This window comes from Oryctolagus cuniculus, chromosome 2 (assembly GCF_964237555.1).
Source record: "Oryctolagus cuniculus chromosome 2, mOryCun1.1, whole genome shotgun sequence".
Taxonomy (NCBI): Eukaryota; Metazoa; Chordata; class Mammalia; order Lagomorpha; family Leporidae; genus Oryctolagus; species Oryctolagus cuniculus.
The window spans coordinates 154,550,493-154,570,603 of NC_091433.1; the positions used below are offsets into that span (position 1 = coordinate 154,550,493).

At 43.6% G+C, this 20,111-nt stretch overlaps 2 protein-coding genes across 22 annotated transcripts in view; one reads left to right on the top strand and one right to left on the bottom strand.

The window, feature by feature from the left end:
- FOXN2 (forkhead box N2) overlaps positions 1 to 2,693 on the bottom strand; it is a 79,068-nt gene extending 76,375 nt beyond the window's left edge. For 3 of the 21 annotated variants that reach the window (XM_051842934.2, XM_051842942.2, XM_070069170.1), the window contains exon 1: positions 2,232 to 2,550. The gene's annotated coding sequence lies outside the window, so the exon portion shown is untranslated. The other 18 variants (XM_070069167.1, XM_051842941.2, XM_051842940.2 and 15 more) reach the window with 15 other exon arrangements.
- Positions 2,079 to 8,845, top strand: LOC138848740 (uncharacterized). The gene is made up of 3 exons (XM_070069519.1): positions 2,079 to 2,258; positions 2,719 to 2,911; positions 5,536 to 8,845. The coding sequence occupies exons 1-3, from the start codon at positions 2,079 to 2,081 to the stop codon at positions 6,147 to 6,149; spliced, it is 987 nt and encodes a 328-aa protein (XP_069925620.1). The 3' UTR covers positions 6,150 to 8,845.
- The last annotated feature ends 11,266 nt before the right edge of the window (positions 8,846 to 20,111 follow it).

Genomic DNA, 20,111 nt, shown 5'->3' on the forward strand with positions numbered 1-20,111 from the left:
GCCTACCACTTTATTTAAGTATTTCATCATCTTATTTTTTTTCTCAACTAAGCACTGCACTCGGCAGTCAGCACATATACTCACACATATTCATAGAATTGTATTTTTTGCACTAAAGTCTAGAGTAGCTCTTCAATACCTTTATTAACTTCACTGAGAATTAACATTATTGAATAATTAAAATGCCAGTAAGTGGTGGTACATTACTCCACACAATTCTTTTACAGATTTGAAATGTTTCCTTCTATTTTGCATTCTTCAAGTAAAACTGATCAAAATAAAAACATATGTAGCAGAAATAATTCAAATTCACCGAAATATTCACAAAATAAAATGATGCACTGGTAACCAAAGCTTGTATGTTAATTCTAAAATTTTACAAACTCTCCAAAAGTTTAATTTTTTAATTTGCAACTCTTTGACTTCTCACTTTTATATAATGTAAAAATCATATTTCATTGCCTTAAAATAAAATCTGCTTGCTAAATTCCAATTAACTTCTAATATTTTTCTAAAATAGAGTGCAATACAAATCAAACTATTATTTATTTCATCTCTAAAAAAGTATTTTCAGTGATTATTTATGTATTCTTAGGTTATCATTTCTACATAAAGGGAAAAAATTGAGATATTTTTGAACTCTGAAAAATCCTCCAGAACGTGATTTTTAAAAATCACAATAGATCTTTTACTAATGCTTTTGAAATTCAGATGAGTTTTTCCCCAGAGTTGGGTTAACTCTCTAATACACTATTTTATTACTCTTAAATGGCACCTAATACTTTCAAGAATTAAGAGACAAATCATCGAATCAGCAAAGGACGGCAAAAACATTAATATATACCTTACCAGCACTACAAGGAAACATAAATTTTAGGCTTGGAGTGCAAGAGAAACAGGCGTGAAAGATTCATCTTTTTCCACTTCCCCCTCTCAGAATGCACCAAGATAAAAGCGCATGCGAGCGAACCTACAGCACGGTTACAAAGCCCTTGGCTCCCAAAGAACCTGGGCCCTTAGTGCCTGCCGCTAGAGCACTCTACTGCACTCCGCCGGCCACGTGGCTGTCACAATCAGAAGGCCCACAGGAGACAGCACCGACCAAGCAGGACACAAATAGCCGCCTCTCTCCTTTCAGTTAAGAGTTGGGGTAGGAGAAAGTAAGTCTGTGCCATTTATTTGCCTGCTGAGACTTTTTTTTTCCCCTGTAAGGAATGAACGAAGTACAGGGACAGCTTTTAACAAAACTCTAAAGCAGAAATCAAGTGTAGAAGGATCCCCAACGAATGAGATATCCTGCAAGCAGAGCTGGGAACAGAGATTTTTTTTTTTTTTTTTTTGCAAGCGAGTAAAAACGGGGAGGAGTTAAGTACAAGTGGAGGATGGAACTCTACGCACATGGGCTGCCTTCCCCTAACCCCCACCATGCCCCGGGTAGCAGACAGGCTGCTGCTACGTGAGGCACACTCAGAAGGCTCCAGGGCCTCTCCTAGGGCAGATTGCTCACCCTGCCAGAGAGCACTAAAGTTCAGAGGTAACCGCGGCCCTAAAGGAGGCTGCAAACAGGAAGTGTCCATATTGCAGCCCAGAAACACTAACTCCCAGCACAGCCACCCTCAGGGACCCCCGCGCGCTTGCCGGAGGAGGGGCGAGAGGTTGCCGGGGTCGGCCACCCCCACATCCGGGACCCGCCCCCGTCCACCCCAACGCCCCGCAGCCCGAAGTTCACGCCGGGCCGAACCGGGAGCCTACTTCCCGGGGCCCCGCCTGGGTCGGGACAAGGACTCCACGCCCCGCACGTCTCGCAGTAGTTCGGTACGGGGGAGGGGGCTTTGCAAAGGCTCCCGCGGGGCTTGGCGCACTTCTCCGAACCGCAGGCTACCCCGGAATCGAGCCCTGATCGTCCCGGGAGCCGCCACCCCTCGCTGCGGTTTCCGCCGCGCGACACCCCATCCCGGGCGGTCTTTAGATCTCGGGGAGAACTCCTAACTCCTCGCGGGGGCCACACTCCCCTCGGCTCGACACCCTCGGGGGCCCACACACGACCCGAGCCGGCGCCAGTTCCTCACAGGACAAACATGTCCGGGAGCGTCACGGGACACCCGCCTCCGCGCTCCACGCCGGCCGCACGAGCTGCCTCAGCGCCAGGGAGCGACGCCGCGGGCCGGAGCCCGGAGCGCGAACGCCGGGCGGCGCCGGCTAGGGAGGGCGCCGCGCCGCCCGGGACTCACCGTCAGCTCGGCCGCCGCGGCGTGGAGGTGAGGGACGGACAGAGGGAGACACAATATGGCAGAGCACCACAGCTGCTCCCTGCGGCTTCCAGCAGCCGCCTCCGGGAAGACGCGGCAACGAGCAGGCAGCGGCAGCTGCGGTGGCGGCCGCGGCAGCACCACATCCCCCTCCCGCTCGCTTCCTCCACTCCCTCCCCCTTCCCCACTGCCATGGCAACGCGGCGCCAAGGAGATTAGCCCCGCCCCGCACTCCCGTCCCCGCCTCCCGCGACCCCTAAGGAACGGGCTCGGCCCGCCTCTCCCTTCCCCCTACCCTCTCCTACCTCCGGGCGGGCAGGGTAAGCGGTGAAAGGCGGTGTCCGGAAGGGCGGGGCTCGCAGGGAAGGCCGGGCCGAGACGTAGTGGGCCAGTGCGGGTGTTGGCCTGACAGGGGCAAGGGAAGGCGGGAAAATGGAAAGGCCTCGCCTGTCCCGGGAAGGGCCTATAGGCGTGCGGCGGAGGCGCGGCGCGGTCGCTGAGTGGTCGAGACGGCGCGGGGCGGGGCGAGGAAGGCTGCCAGGCAGGTCGGCCGGCGGTGCCTCTGCCGGGGCTGTTGGCGACCGTCGTTCCACAGCCCAAGCGACTGTGGCACGCCTCAGAGCCTTCAGCATTGGCCGGGCTTGGAAGGCGCTTTAAGAACGGTAAAGCATTACTTTAAAATAGTATTACCCTTGCGTGACTGAAATTTTATGTGGAAGCTGAGCTCAGCTGTTTGTGGTGTAGAGTTGAAATCAAAATGGAGTAACTGTGGCTAAAAGCTAACTGCATGATCTCCCGCTTCTGTAAACATCAGTCTTGCTTGCTTACTAATGGCTATCTTGTGAAACTGTGTGAGGCAAATTCAAGGATCCGAGAAAAGGTCCAACCCAGTGTTCTGCCTAAGATTAAAGAAATGTGCCTCGCCACATTTATCTTACAACTACATCCTGGGCCTGGTAACTGCATGACAAGAGTTTCAAAATTGTGAGCCCTGGTGGACAGAATTCTATAAAAAACTGTGTAACTCGCTGTTGGGGGCCGCCTTCTGGTAAGGAGTGTTGCTCCCATCGATTGCCTTGCCTCAAATAAAATTTTAGCATGTGACTGTCGCTAGCCTCTGTAACATTCTGTTTTAGTGAACGAGTGGGCGCAACATGTGGTGGGTCGGCCAGGAAAGTTAAAGGCCTGAAACAGGGCCCTTTCTCTGGATTGGAGAGCTAAGGATTGTTTGGAGGGTGCACCTGAATGACTCTTGAGAATCTGCCAAACAGTGGCTATAGACCTAGAGTCCAGGCTCCTGCCAGGATGCCGGTGGACTCCTTTTGGTTTGGTGTCCTCTGATAAGGATCTTACTGACAAGTGGCCGCTACTGCTTACTAGCTTCGAGATCTCTAGACCATCGTTTTTTGGATCCCTGTTTGTGATCTCTGTGTTGTTTTCTCGTTTGCCCTCCCCTCCATCATTGGTCAGGAAAATAGTGCCCCCCACTCCTTTGTCCCTGGTGTTATGTAACTTTCAGATCGTAAGAAGGTTGCTTCAAATCTAGGGCTACGGGTCGAAAAAATGACCCTATGGACTCTATGCAAAACCGAGTGGCCAAAAATGAATGTGAGATGGCCCCCTAAAGGAACTTTCTCCCTATCTGCTGTTCATGCTGTTCATGCTACTGTTCTGTCTAGCAATGATGATCAGATCCCTTAGAGTTATGGAAAAAGTAGGTGGATAACCCTCCCCCCTGGCTTAAGCCCTTTGTCCCTCCTGGTCAAGAGAGCCATGTATGGGCTTTGGCTTTCAGAGGTAAGAGTGGTGGTAAGGACGTGTCCCCTCCCTCATATTCCTCTTCCCCTGTCGGCCCCTGAAGACAAAGAGCCTCTGCCACCACCATATGTTGTTCCTCCCCAAAATACCCGTCAAGAAAAAGAGGAGGCTGGGGGCTGGGAATGCAGGGAACCATTTAGTCCTCCACATACCTGTTCAGGGATGCATTTCCAACCCACCCCCACGATTTTGCCTCTGCGCCAGGGTCTGCCGCTGCCAGGAACTTCTGGTAATTGACCATTTTTAGTCTATGTCCCTTTTTTCACTAGTGATCTATATAACTAAAAAAACTCCAAAACCCATCATTTTCTAAAAAACCCCAGACACTTATTTCTCTTTTAGAAACTGTCTTTGTTAATCACCAGCCCACTTGGGACAATTGTCAGCAGTTGTTGCAGGTTTTTTTCACCACTGAAGAGAGAGACAAAATCTGTTGCGAGGCTTGGAAACTTGTCATCGGTGTGAATCGACAGCCAACAGAAGACCTGATTCTCATTAAACATATCTTTCCTGCAACTCATCCCGACTGATATCCAAACATCAGCACTCCCAATGAGACTAAAACAATACCCTCTGTCCCAAGAGGCTAAAAGAGGAATTGCTGTCCATATCAAACACCTATTTGCTGTAGGAATCTTGACTCCGTGCCAATCTCCGTGAAATACCCTGCTCCTCCCTGTTCACAAGTCTAACTCCTCTGACTTCCACTCAGTTCAAGACTAGAGAGCAGTAAACACCAGGGTCCTGGACATCTGTCCAACTGTACCAAATCCTTACACCCTACTTAGCCTGTTTCCACCCTCTCAGGTATGTTATACAGTGTTAGACTTAAAAGATGCTTTTTTCGCCATATCACTACTACCTCAGAGCCAGCCACTGTTTGTCTTTGAGTGGACTGATCCTGAAGAAGGAAGGGTCAGACAACTCACATGGAAGTGACTTCCTCAAGGTTTCAAGAACTCCCCCACCATTTTTACCGAGAATCTACACCAGGATCTGGAACCATTTTTGGCCTTTAATGCCCAGGGACTTTGCAACAATATGTCGATGATATTTTGTTAGCAGTCTCTTCTCATTCAAAATGCTTAAGTGCTATCCATCGGCTTATTAGAGCTCCTATAGATGTTGGGATACCATGTGTCAACCAAGAAGGCACAGCTTTGTCAGATTTCAGTTACTTATTTGGGTTACAACATCAAAGAAGGTAAGCACTACCTTGGGGAACAAAGGGTTCATGCCATACTCAACATTCCCAGGCCTGAGACCCACAAACAGGTACTTGAGTTCCTGGGGGCAGTGGGATATTGCTGACTGTGGATATCTGGCTTCGCAGAACTTAAGGGGTCTCCTGAGTCCTTCACATGGGGTAAAGATCAAGACAGAGCCTTTCAGGCCCTACTAGAGGCCCTTATGTCCCCACCAGCTTTGGCTTTGACAGATCCGACTAAGCCTTTTCACCTCTTTGTAGATGAAAGAAGAGGTGTGGCCAGAGGAGTCTTGACCCAGCGCCTAGAACCCTTGTGCCAGCCAGTGGCCTACCTGTCCAAAAGGCTAGATCCGGTCGCTAGTGGATGGTCTACCTGTGTTCGACAAATTGCAGCCACCGCCTTGCTGGTCAAAGATGCAGATAAATTAACTTTGAGGCAGGCATTGGCCATTACTAGCTCCATGAGGTGGAAACCCTACTGCAGGCTCCGCTGGAAAGATGGCTATCAAATGCCCGGATCACCCAGTACCAGGCGCTGTTGCTTGACCAGCCTCAGATATGCTTTTGTGCCCCCCGCTGTCTTAAATCCAGCAACTCTACTGCCTGAAGGACCAGGCACTCCCCTACGTTCTTGCCCCGAAGTGCTGGCCACGATTTTGTTCCTCTGCTCTGACCTCATGGACCTTCCCTTATGGGACCCAGATGGGCAGATGGAAGCAGTTTTGTGGTCCAGGGGCAAAGACAAGCTGGAGCCACAGTCACAACTACACCAAAGTCCTGTGGCAGGAGACTCTTCCACAAGGGACCTTGACCCAGCGTGCAGAACTTATTGCTCTATCAAAGGCCCTGAGGCTCGGAAAAGACAGGTTGGTTAACATACAGCAACAGCAGATACACCTTTGCCACTGCACATGGGCATGGCTCCATAACCAAGAGCATGGTCTTCTTTCAGCAGAGGGTAAAACTATTAAGAGCAAAGCTGAAATCCTGGATCTTCTAGTCACTAACTCGGAGCCTACCAGGGTGGCTATCATTCACTGCCCGGCCCATGGGCAACTCCCTCGAAGCAGTCAAAAATCACCTCGCCAACCAGACAGCATGGGCAGCTGCCTCAGCATGAACCGAAAGTGAGTCCTCCACAGCACAAGCGCTCCCCGTTCTGGTCAAGCAGCTGCTCCCTACACCTACACCCTGCTCCTACACCCCCAAAGATTTGGAATGGATTTTCAAAAAAGGGGGAAGTAGGAGGCCTGGACAGGACTGGTTTCAGGACCCTGAAGGTAAGATACTGCTGCCTGCAGTGCCGGGGAAGCACATGATCCACCACTTACATCAAGGAACACATCTAGGTAAGACTAAAATGGCAGAGCTGGTGAAAAAGAAATTTATAGCAAAATGACTGGGTAAAGCAATTGAAGAAGTTGAAAAGTGTGTGGCATGCACCCAAGTAAATCAAGGAATACCCTGGGAAGTCTCAGAACTAAAAAGGGATAGGTGAATGGAGCTATGAAGATTCTGGGAAGTAGATTTTACCAAAAATTGAACCAAGAAAATATGATTACATGTATTTACTTGTATTCATAGATACCTTTTTAGGCTGGGTTGAAGCCTTCCCCACTAGGTCAGAAACAGCGCAGGTGACAGTCAAAAAGCTATTAAATGAGATTGTTCCTAGGTTTGAACTGCCTTTACATATTGGCTCAGATAATGGCCCTAACTTTATGGCACAGGTGTCTCAGGGGCTAGCCCACACTTGGAGATTGATTGGAAATTACATTGTGCATACAGGCCCCAAAGCTTGGGACAAGTTGAAAGGATGAATCGGACCTTAAAGAAGACCTTGACTAAGTTATCCCTTGAGACTGGCTAAAACTGGGTTGCGGTGTTGCCTTTTGCTCTTTTGCGCACTCTGTGCACCCCTTCTATTAAAGGATTCTCTCCCTATGAAATCTTGTTTGGAAGGCCACCTCCTATTCTGCCTAGGCTTGGCGATGATGTGGCTGTGCAATTGGAACAGGACCAGCTGCTGACATCATTATTAGCTCTTCAAAGAATACAGAAAGATCTTTCCATGGCTGTCAAAGCAGCTTTTACTCACCCCCCTGCTCTCCCTCACCCTTTCCAGCCCAGAGACCTGGTTTGGATCAAAAGACACCACCCAAAGGCCCTGGAACCATACTGGAAAGGACCTCACTTTGTCATTCTAACACCACCTTTGGCTATCAAGGTAGATGGCATAAAGACTTGGATACACTACTCTCAGGTGAAAAAAGAAACCACTATCTCCCAATCAGAAGGAAAACACAAAAAGGACCTTGACGGATCGAGGAAATGGAGGATCAAGAACCATCCAGAGGACCCCATAAAGCTACAACTTACTTGTTCTTAATCAGTTTGATGCTCATATTATGTCTAGGAACACCATCTGATCCTTATTCCCCTTCCCCCTACCTGTGGAGATTAAGGGACAGAATAACTGGAGAAATTATCACTACCTATCAGGGTGTCGGTCAGCCTGTTTTTGTCTTCGATCTATGTCATTTATGGGGGAAGGGATTTGATCCCACTTGGGGAGGGGCAAAATATGCATGCAGGGATCTCAGGTCTAGTAAAATAATGACAAAAACTCAGCTTTATGGATGTCCATCATCTGGTCCTCGGGAGTGCCAAGGAAATGGGCAGTATCATTGTGCCCAGTGGTCTTATGTATCGTTTGCCCCTTGGACAAAAATAGACCCTTTTATCACATTTACTCATCAACCTCAATCAGACTGCCGGACCTATGAGGCCTGTAATAATGTCACCATAAAGGTCTTATCCGGTTGGCACCCACTTAACACCATTACCGAATGGGACACAGGACTAACCTGGGGACTCAGAGCGTATGTTCCTGGATATGACCCAGGAATATTATTCACTATACAAAGAACCAAAAAGATGCTCACAACCAACCCCATTGATCCTAATAAGCCTTTACAAAGGCCACCCAGACCACATAATGAGACCCTTAAGGCTTCATAAACCTATGGAGGGGCCCACAACATCTCCAGTTACTGGTAAACATGTAGAATTTCCCCAAGAGAAACCCCCGACTGAACATTGACTATCTGTCATAAGGTCTATGTATCCACTTGTTAACCAAACTCAGCCAAACGTGACCAAAGATTGTTGGTTTTGTCTGGATCCTAAACCCCCTTATTATGCAGGCATAGCTGCATCTGCAGAAATTGAAAATCGAAAAGAAAAACTAACTGCATGATTTCCCACTTCTGTAAACATCAGTCTTGCTTGCTTGCTTGCTAACGGCTATCTTGTGAAACTGTGTGGGGCAAATTCCAGGAACCAAGAAAATGCCCAATGCAGTCTTCTGCCTAAGAGTAAAGAAATGTGCCTCGCCACATTTATCTTACCACTACATCCTGGGCCTGGTAACTGCATGACAAGGGTTTCAAAATTGTGAGCCCTAGTGGACAGAATTCTATAAAAAGCCATGTAACTTGCTGTTGGGGACTGCACTCTGGTAAGGATAGGTTGCCTTGCCTCTCAAATAAAATTTTAGCACATGACTGTCGCTAGCCTCTGTAACATTCTGTTTTAGTGAATGAGTGGATGCAACAGAGGTGGAAATAAAATAGGTGTTGGAATCTCAAATTTGATAGGCAAAACATTTGGTGAGGACTCACTGAGTGCTAAGTGATGACTTCACATGCATTGTCATAACTATAATTAGAATGCAGTGTGCCCACCTAAGTCTGAATTTCAGATAAATGTGGAAAAATATAAAGGAATTTTCTGTTTGTTGTATACTTCCTGCTTCTTTGTGGTATTTTGCTAAAACTGCCAACCCTATCCTTACTCTTAGAAATTCCCACTTTACAGAAAAGGAAATGAGTTTCAAAAAGTAACACGTCAAATACATGGCAATTAGCAGAACTAAGAACAGCCCCATCAAGTACGAGGTAAGTACCAGAACTAAGGTTCCTGTTTATTACTGTCATGATTCTGATAATTAAATCTCTTAATTTCTATATCTTTTAAAAACCACAACAGTGATACTATCTCACAAAGGTGTTGAGTGGATTTAAAAAAAGAAGCTGGACTCTGCCTGAACAAATGCTCAAAAGAACTTCATTTGCTTTATTCTCAGGGCCAGACTCTGAGTATAAAATGAGCTTAGTATGAAACAAGCTGCCTGCTGACAATAAAACAAGTCAAGCTGTGGGGATGACAGAGATACAGAAGAATTATAGGCATCAGAATACATAAAAACAAAAATGGAAGCATTTGATCCCCTCATTCCACAGATGAAAACACTGTGTTTATATTATTTGTCCAAGGTCATCCACTGGTTCCGTTTGTTTTTCCTTATATGGGCCTGGAGGGCTTCACAGCTGCATTCAGTGTTGGAGGCCACAAGGCAAGTGTACAATGAGCTTCAAGTGGAGTAGGAGTTGCTGCATTTTCTCCATGCAGAGGAATCACTGTTGCACCCTCATGTGGACAATTTGAAGGGAGTTCCTGGAAAAAGAGCATAGTAGAAAGGGAGCAGAGGTAAAAGCAAGGAAAGGTGGCTGCTAAGGAGCCACAGCCTCCTCAGACCTGAGTCTTGTTTTATCTCTGCTTCCATTGTCATGGTGGCCACTAACACAGTGTAGGTCTTCAGCTCCTTACAGATTTTTGTACTGATACCTTATGTCACATTTTGAACTTTAATTCTCTTTTTCCTTCATTATTCTTACTCCATCTATTTCAAACTCAAGTGACTAAACAATCCTCAACTCCAGAAAAAAATCACAGAATTTGAGAGTTGGAAGATATTTCAGGTATAGGTTATGTCCAGCAATCCGATCAAACATGGGTGAAAAAACAGTTCCAGAAAGCTTATGTAGCTTATCTAAGGTCTGATAATGAATGATTCTACTGCACCCTCATCCACTAAATTCTCTGTGTTGCTCCTTTGTACTGACTGATCAACCCTAGGAGTTTGAGCGTAGTCAGATAATCTCTGTGAGACTCAGGTCTCTTAGCAAATCTGTTACACAGTTAGTATAAGAGTGTATCAGGTCTCTTAGCAAATCTGTTACACAGTTAGTGTAAGAGTGTAGGTTAGAGACTATTTTAGGGGACTTTGAACATCTACCAGAAAAAGCTCTGATTAAAGATAATGATGATTCCAATAGGGTTTTCTAGGAGTTGAAAAAGTAAAAAGGTTAAGGAACCAGAATTTAACTCTTTACGAAAGAGAGGATTCTAACACTTAAGATCTGTTCTGAAGCTTGTATTCTTCATTCTCTAAAATACTTCAAAGAAAGATACTCAGTGACAAACAGTATAGGAGGACAAAATGCATTAGAAATTACATCATTTTAAATGCCCTTGAGTTAAGGCTAAAAAGTGATAAGAATTCATAAATATACATGTTTATGTCTTAAATGTACTTATTATTGGGTAAAGGTACATATATTTAACAAGACTTGGTGATCATGAATTGCTAATTGTAAAAATAACAAGTTTGTCAATAGGAAGTCTGGACTTCAGGTTCCTTGAGGTCAAGGACCATTTTTTTTTATCTTTATAGTCTAATTTCTTAGAACAGTTTCTGGTACAGAAGTGATGTTCAATAATATTTGTCAACAAAAGAAGTAATTTCCCTTAAATTATATGAGACCACAACAAGGATGCAACTTTCCTAAATACTACCAAAACGTTAGAATTATGAATAAAGGTTATTTTCTTCCCTTAAGGATATTTTTCAATGTACTTCTAGAAAGCAACAACTTGTATTGAATAATGTCCACATTTGTATAAATGCTAGTATTGACAGTAATTTTGACTAATCCTCAGAGAATTAGAAACATGTAAAATGACAGATTTAAACCTGCATATATCACTAATAACAGTAACTGAAAGCAAGTTCTTGTTTAATGACAAAGATTGTTTTGGTTTCCTATTGCTGTGAATAACCTATTCCAAAATTAAGTTAATTCTGTGGATCAGTGATCTGGATAGGACACAATAATGGAGTTAGCACATCTTTTCTGTAGGTAATACATACTGATAAAGCTTGTATGTTTCCAGATAACTTCTTCACTCATGTCTGGCGCCTCAGCTAGGATGGCTCCAGTGGCTGGTGCTTAGCTGTAATGGCTTGGCTGGGACCATTTGTGTGAGCCCTTCATTCTTTGTTGATTGGGTTCTTTGGTTTTCCACTAGTAATTCTAACACTTTTTTCTCTCCACATGACTAACTCCACATAGTGTCTCCAGGAGGATAGGCAGACTTTATGCTCTGGGCTCCTAAAGGGATTAGATTTTAAAACTGGTGCATTGTCACTTCTGCCACTTTATATCAGATAATGCAAATTACAGGCCCTTCCCAGAGGCAAGGGGAGGGAACTAAATAAAGTTATAAGTGCTAGAAGGTGGTATAAACCTAAGGCCACTAATTTATGTGATTCCCATTATAGATTGTCAAACTGGAAGATAAAATACAACTGTATACTTTTTACCAATGATGTATTACCTACAATATAAAAATGCAGAAAGTCTGAAAATGAAAGCATATGAGACACTATGCAATACTGCCAAAAGAAAGCAAGATTAGCTATATTAATGTCACATTAAGTAGACTTGATGACAAATTGTACTGATAGACATGAAGGCAAACTCCTAATAATGGTAAAGCTTTAATTTGCCAAGAAGATTAAAATAATTCTAAATTTATTTTCTCCTAGTAACGTAACCTTAATGTATATAAAGGAAAAATTGTAGAACTGAAATTTTGGTTGGCGATTTTAACATATTCAGTTACTGATAAAGCATACAAAAATTCAGTAAGAATATAATTTTGAACAACATGGGTAACAAAGTTGAGTATAAGGGCATATGATATACATTATTGTAGTCCTTCACTTATGAACAAATTTATTAGTTTATGTTATTTCTGTTTGGGCTCATGAAGCTGGAAAAGACTTCAGAGGCTCCTGAGCCTTCAAGCTGGTTATGACCTATCCCTATTTTACAATTATGTTACCATGTATACCTTTGCCTCATTCATTGAATAAACATACTAAGTTCCTACTATGTTATGAATCCTTGCTTGGTACAAAGATGAAAGCTGTAGTTAAAACTACAGATAAACAAGTTGGAAAATACAATGTGTTACCACTATTAAGTGCAGTGATACAGCTTTACAGAAGAAGCAGTGGGAACCAAGTCAACTCAGCCATGAGACATGATGCCTGAGCAAAAGTGGAAAAAAGGAAAGAAAGGAGAAGTGGGACAGGGGGATCAGGAAGTAAAGTCACACCTAGCAAAGTCTAGTGTTATGAGAGCATGGCTGTTCAAGTCACAGAATTTTAGTCATTTGAAATGTCTAGAGTATAAAAGGTTGCTCAGGTGAAGGGTTATCTGGTTTCAAGAAACAAAATCACACCAGCTGGCTACAGTAAAGGAGAAATGAATATAAAAATAGGCAGGGAGTATGTGAGACACAACTGTGGGGCTCACAGGCAACATTTAAGAACTCTCCCTTTCCTCTCATCTCATCTCTAATGTTGGCTTTTTTGTGTGTCTATTTCACCTCTTGTAGGTTAGCTTCTTTGCTCTCTTATCTGCTTAAATGTGGCTTATTATAGATAAAATAATGGTGTTGGCTCTCCACTTCTACTTCCTACTCAATTTGCTACTCTGCTTAGCAACCCACAGTTATTACCTGAATCAATCTCGGGGTCCCGATTCCAAATTCCCAGGAGCTATAATCAGACTGATTAACTTCCTACAAGCTTGTAGATCACAGGTCAGGTTTGGCTTGAGGAGTCAAATCTGGCTGGTCTGCTACCTTTATGAATAATTTTTTAAAAGATTTTTATTTATTTGACAGGTAGAGTTACAGACAGTGAGAGGGAGAGACAGAAAGGTCTCTCCGTTGGTTTGCTCCTCAGATGGCCTCAACTGCCGGAGCTGCGCCAATCTGAAGCCAGGAGCCAGGTGCTTCCTCCCAGTCTCCCATGCAGGTACAGGGGCCCAAGCACTTGGGCCATACTCTTACTGCTTTCCCAGGCTGTAGCAGAGAGCTGGATTGGGAGAGGGGCGGCTGGGACTAGAACCGGCGCCCACATAGGATGCCAGTGCCGCAGGCAGAGGATTAACCTACTGCGCCACAGGGCCGCAGTCTTTTAATGTGACAGAGTTACATACATTCATTTACATGTTGTCTGTGACTGGTTTGGCATTACAAGGACAAATCTGAGTTACTGCAGAGAACCTATGGACCAAAAAGCCAAAAATATTACCTAGATCTTTAATAAAAAAATTGCATTGAGCAGTTGATGTAGAGATGTGGACCCACAGAGAGACTTAGGAGGAGTCAGTTCTGGTAAAGGACACTCTAAGAGTAGATAACCCCCTCCCTCTCAACAGAAAAAGGATACTGTGTAAAAACGGTGGCTGAGGGATTGTTTTGAGAAAAGAACTGCTTGAAAACTCTAACACAGGAAAGAAAATAATAAATCTCAAGTATGTTCTACATTTTTTACACAAAGGGTAGAGGGTGCAAGACAGCAACTTTTTAATCTGGCGAAGTTCATTAAGAAGCTAAATTTAGGAGAGCATGTCACCTTAACTACCTTTAAATAACTTGTGGCAGATTTCCCAGATCCTGCATAGTTAGCTCTTGCTGAGATGAACTGGCTAAGGAGCAATGTTTACTGTATGTCAAGATTTTGATGTGCATGTCCAGAAGGTTAAATATTATTCCCAGAAAGAAGGGAGAGAGAGAGAGAGAGAATATGAATGAGACAATGAGACAAATGGAAAGTTACAGGCTGCTAGACTGAGACTTGAGGAAACAATGAAATCTAGAATTAACCATTTAAAAAAAAACTTATGATCATTGTGGGGAAAATCTTTCATAAGCAAAATCTTTTTGGAAAAGTAGAAAAAATATTAGAATTTAAAAAATCATAGGCAAGCATTTTAGTCCCTTGCTATTCAATGTGCGACTTGAGTATACTTGGCAGCATTGGCTTCCCTGAGGAGTTGTTAGAAATGCAAAATTGGAATAAGAATCTGCAATTAAAAAAAAAAAACACAGGTGATTCTGTTAAAGAAAAACATAATGCTATTTGTTGAAGTACGGTAACGCAGACTTTATTCAGGACCATTATGATTAGTATGAGGACTCCTGCGTCTGGGTTTTGCAATAGAAGAGAGAGGAGTTGGGCTCAACTCCAAACTGTGTGGGCAGTGGGGATTTATAGGAAAGGAGTGAAGTAGGGGGACATCACTGGATGGAAAATTACTTTGAGGAAATGTCAGGGTTAAAGGAAAGATTCTGGCTATACCAACCTAACAAGTTTCTTGGCTAAAGAAGGATGAGGGTGACCAGATATCACCTGGGGGACGAGGGGGGTTGGTAGATGGTGGAGGATGAGGAATCCAATTAGATACTGGGGGTGATTAGATATTGAGGGTTGGGGAGGTAGCAGGTTCTTGCTGAACTGACTTTAGCAGAGTTCTTTGCTTAAACTTGGTATTTCCTTACAGGAAATGCATGGAGGGCTTAGGAGAATGTTTAGAAACCTGACTAAAATTAGGTCAAGCAGACAATCTGTCAATTCATATGAACAGTATGAACAGCCCTGAATTGCAATAGTAGTTTTCAGACTGTTTAACATCGAGTGGTTGTTGTTTTGTTTGCATGAAATCTTTTTTTTTTAAAGATTTTATTTATTTATTTGAGAGGTAGAGTTATAGACAGACAGGGAGAGACAGAGAAAAAGGTTTTCCATCTGCTGGTTCACTCCCCAGATGATCAAAATGGCCAGAACTGAGCTGATCTGAAACCAGGAGCCGGGGCTGGGGGAAGACTGGGTTGGGGTGGAGGAGGTCTTCTATCTAATGGTTCATTCCCCAGATGGCTGCAACGGCTGCAGCTGTGCCAATCCAAAGCCAGGAGCCAGGAGCTTCCTCCAGGTCCCCCACGCGGGTGCAGGGGCCCAAGGACTTGGGCCATCCTCCACTGCTTTCCCAGTCCATAGCAGAGAGCTGGATCGGAAGTAGAGCAGCCGGGACTCAAACTGGCACCCACATGGGATGCCGGCAAGCAGGTGGTAGCCTCACCTGCAATGCCACAGCGCTGGCCCCAGTACTGTATAGTTTTAAATCTAGATGTTTTAATGACTTTTAATTTGTCACATTCTGAGTCTTGATTGGCCTATGTTTAAGTTAAGAGAAGGAATCTAGATCAGTGGTTCCTAAGTTTTTAAAAATATCAACTCTTTCAAGGCAAATTGTGTGTCATTGCTAAGAGAAATTCATTGCTGTATTCTCAATTACTTGAAATGGATCTAGGAATTTGACAGAGCCCGAAAATTCTGATACTACTTTTGCTCATTCTGTTAAGCCAGTGGTTCTCAAACTATGGTCCTAGAGGTACATCTGATAGAAATGCTTGGGCTTTTCGAAACCTTCCCTGCCTTTAAAATGGCATCCTCCCATCTTTAAACAAACCATGTCTACTCTGAGCTGCTGTTTATAGAATTAGGCTCTACATAAGATTCATGCAGAGGTTAGCACTGTGGCCTAGTGCGTTATGCCTCCATCTGTGGCGACAGTAACCCATATGTGTGCCAGTTTGTATCCTGGTTGCTCCTCTTCTGATCCAGCTCTCTGCTATGGCTTGGAAAAGCAGTGGAAGATGGCCTGGATCCTTGGGCCCCTGCACCCGCATGGAGGACCTGGAGGAAGCTCTTGGCTTCAGATCGGTGCAGCTCTGGCCGTTGTGTTCATCTGACAAGTGAACCATCGGATGGAAGACCTCTCTCTCTCTCTCTCTCTACCTCTGTCTCTCTGTAACTCTTTCACATAAATAAATAAATCTTTATATGGTACTGATTGCTAATAAAAGGAAAAACATAATACTTCACTAAATCTTAGGGACAAGAATATGCTAAAATTCCATACCCTTTCCCTGGTCCTTTTTTTTTTTTTAAGTAGTCAAGAGGAGAAACATTGTATATATAGTTTTAAAAGCCCTAGACTTGGACAGACTCTGATTTGAATCCTGACTCTGCTACTTTCTAACCCAGGCAAAATATTTAAATTTTTTCTAAATCTCTTCCTGTCTAAATGTAGTTAACAATTCCAGACTCAGAGGGCTGCTGTGTGACAAATGTATGTGAAACATTCAGTACATGGCCTGATACATAAGTACTTAATAAATGTTAGCTGCTATTAATCTTTTTTTAAATGGAAAACTGAAAAATCAACCTGTTTCAATTTTAGAAATCATCTAAAGATTGACACAGTGGTTAAGATACCTCTTGGGATGACACGCAGTCGTTTGATATCACTTGGAATGCCTGTATCACATGATGTAGTGTCTGGTTCTAGTCCAGGCTCCTCTGCTTCTGATGCAGCTTCCTGCTAATGAGTGCCCTGGGAGGCAGCAGATGGTGGCCCAAGTACTTGGGTTCCTGCCACCTGTCTGGGAAACCTGGATGGTATTCTGGGCTCCCAGCTCTGGCTTTGCCCATCTCTGGCTGTTTGTGGGCATTTGGGAAGTGAACCAGCAGGTAGGTGGAAGATAGATATCTTTGTCTCTCTGGGTTTCAAATAAAACAAAAATAAGTTAAAATTTTTTAAAGGATTGCATATGTGGAGCTAGAGCGGACTGCTTTCTTTTTTGTTGCTCAGAGAGAAACACAGGTTTTATCTGTAGCAATAGAGTAAATAGAGTTTATTCAAATTTAGTACCACAATTGTGAAAATGGTTTTTGATAAATGAGGAAAATGTTTAGGAAATTCAGAGAATGTTAAAGAGATTTCAAATTATAGTAAATGCAACTTTTTGTTCCATAGCAGTGTTGTACTTAGAATCAGACATTTTTTTTTTTATCTATGGTCAGTTACTTCACTCTGTCTTTTTGGTTGTGCAAGTCCCAAACCTTGGAGTCATTCTTGGTTGCACTCTTTTTTTTTAAATGCCTTCAAAGTATATCTAGAATCTGACCCTTTCTCCCTGCCACCCCAACCACCACCCTAGTCAAAGCCACAGCACTTTCTCACCTGAATGACTATAGTAGCCTCCTAACCCTGTCTCTAGTCTTGCTCTCAGACAGTATTTTCTTAACATAGCAGCCAGAGCGATCCTCTGAAAATTTGTGAGTTCATAACACTCCACAGCTCAGAATTTGTTAGTGCCTCCTCATTTCACTCAGAATAACGCTGAAGTACTTACAATAACCCACAAAGTCTTGCATGATCTAACCACCCCTTCCCACTAACATTTGCTCTTCCTTGACAATGCCAGGCACACCCTGTTCAGTGGCCTTTGAAAATGCTTCCCCCAGATACCACTTCTCTAATACCCTTACCTCCATTAAGTCTTTGCTCAGATTTTGCTTTCTCAACTAGGCTTGCCTTGATCTCCTTACTTAATATTGCAAATACCCCAACCACATTCCAAGAAACCCAGTCCTCCTTCTTCATTGCGCTTAATTTTTCCACTAGCAATCAAATTTTCTAACACTCTAGATAATTTTTTTATTACATTTTGGTTAAATCTGTCTCTCCCACCAAAACGTGAGCTTTGCAAGAGAGGCAATCTTTGTTTTGCTCACTAATGTATTATTATAAACATCTCAAACATGGCTTGGCATATAATATATACTCAACAAATATTTGTTGAATTAATTCATTTTGTGGTTACTTGTGTATGTTGGTTGTGGTATATTATTTGGACAAAGACGAAATTAAATTGACAGTCATTTAACAAAGCAAATAATTACATGAGTTGGGGATTTTCTATTTTCTTTTTGCTTTGTTATAATTTTCTTCTTTGTGCTACAATAAAAACTTCTGTATGTTCTGAATACAACCTTACTTTAAACTGACAGGCCTATTTTCTCACCTAAAGAGTCCATGCTTCTCATGTTGTTTAATAATTTCATGTCATGTTCACTTCCTTTCTGGTCATCTGCCATACCCAGTCTGTGCACAGAACAGAACTTTAGCATCCAAATAACTATTATTTTTAGAACTACTTGACCCTCATTTTCAGGCCAATATTCTAGTTGGGTCAATTACAGTAAAGAAATGAGAGACTAAAAGTGGTAATGCATAGAGAAAGGTGTGAGAGCCTCTCTATGGAAAAATATTGAAATGCTTTACTCACAACACCCAAATGTGGGGCAGGGGAAAGAAGAAAAGTTGAAAGGAGTTTTATCTCACAGGATCTACCTATTTTTTTTAAAAAAGTTTTATGTATTTATTTGAAAAGCAGAGTTACAGAGAGAGAAGGAGAGAGAGGTCTTCCATCCATTGGTTCATTCCTCTAATGGCTGCAGTGACTGGGGCTGGGCCAGGCTGAAGCCAGAGCAGCCAGGACTCAGACCAGTCTCTCATATGGGATGCTAGAACTGTAGGCCATGGCTTTAACCCACTGCTCCACAACTCCTGCATTTTTTAAAATGTGTGAATGTCACCTAACAGAAATTGGTAGGGTACATCCCATCTTTCATTAACACATCTGTGAAGTTAGCTTCTTAAATACATAATAAACAAAACCTTGAAAAAAAAAAAAAGCTAAAGGAGAAACTTTATAATTGGATGGAAAAAGAGTTTCAGGAATATTTTTGCCAAAAGATTAAACAGATCAAGATCTTCATCCAGGTCTCCCACATGGGTAACTGAGGCCCAAACACTTGAGCCATCTTCAATAAGGTCTGCTTTTCCCAGGCCTTATTACTAGGGAGCTGGATCAGAAATGGAGCAGCTAGGACTTGAACTGGTGCACATATGGAATGGCAGTGTTGAAGGTGGCAGCTTTTCTTTCTTTCTTTCTTTCTTTTTTTTTTTTTTTTTTTTGACAGGCAGTGTTAGACAGTGAGAGAGAGAGACAGAGAGAAAGAGAAAGGTCTTCCTTCCGTTGGTTTACCCCCCAAATGGCCGCTATGGCAGATGCGCTGCACTGATCCGAAGCCAGGAGCCAGGTGTTTCCTCCTGGTCTCCCATGCGGATGCAGGGCCCAAGCACTTGGGCCATCCTGCACTGCCTTCCCGGGCCACAGCAGAGAGCTGGACTGGAAGAGGAGCAATGGGGACAGAATCCAGCGCCCCAACTGGGACCAGAACCCGGGGTGCCAGTGCCACAGGCGGAGGAGTAGCCTAGTGAGCCGTGGCGCTGGCCAAGGTGGCAGCTTTTCCTGCTGTGCTGCAATGTGCACTCTGCATACACATAGATGGTAATGAACAATAAGCGGTGGTGGAAAAAGAAACAAATCATAGAAAATTTTCATATATGTTATGGTTTGGATAAGAGTTTTGAGTATGTCCCAAAAACTGATATGTTAAGGACTTGATCTCCATAATCTTATTTTAACAGAGTAGGATCTAGTATAATCCAATTACGGTATATAAAGGTGATTGCATTGAATTAGGTTGCTAGGATGGGGCCCACTATCAAATCATGAAAGCATTAAAAGGTGAGAGGACACAGCATGTAGATGACAAGTGTGTTCCCTATGTTTTTGCTACCTGACTCACCATGTGATCCTTTGAATGTGTTCTGCCATTCACCATCCTCATTAAACACCAGAACAATGGGGCTGTCCAGTTTTGAACTGTGAACCTTTATAACTGTGAGAGAAAATAAACCTTTTCTTTATTTTTTTTAAAAAGATTTATTTATTTTATTTGAAAAGCAGAGAGAGAGAGAGAGAGAGAGAGATCTTCCATCCATTGGTTCACTCCCCAAATGGCCGGAATGACTGCAGCTGGGCCAGCCTGAAGCCAGGGGCCCAGAGCTTCTTCCAGATCTCCCACGTGGTTGCAGTGG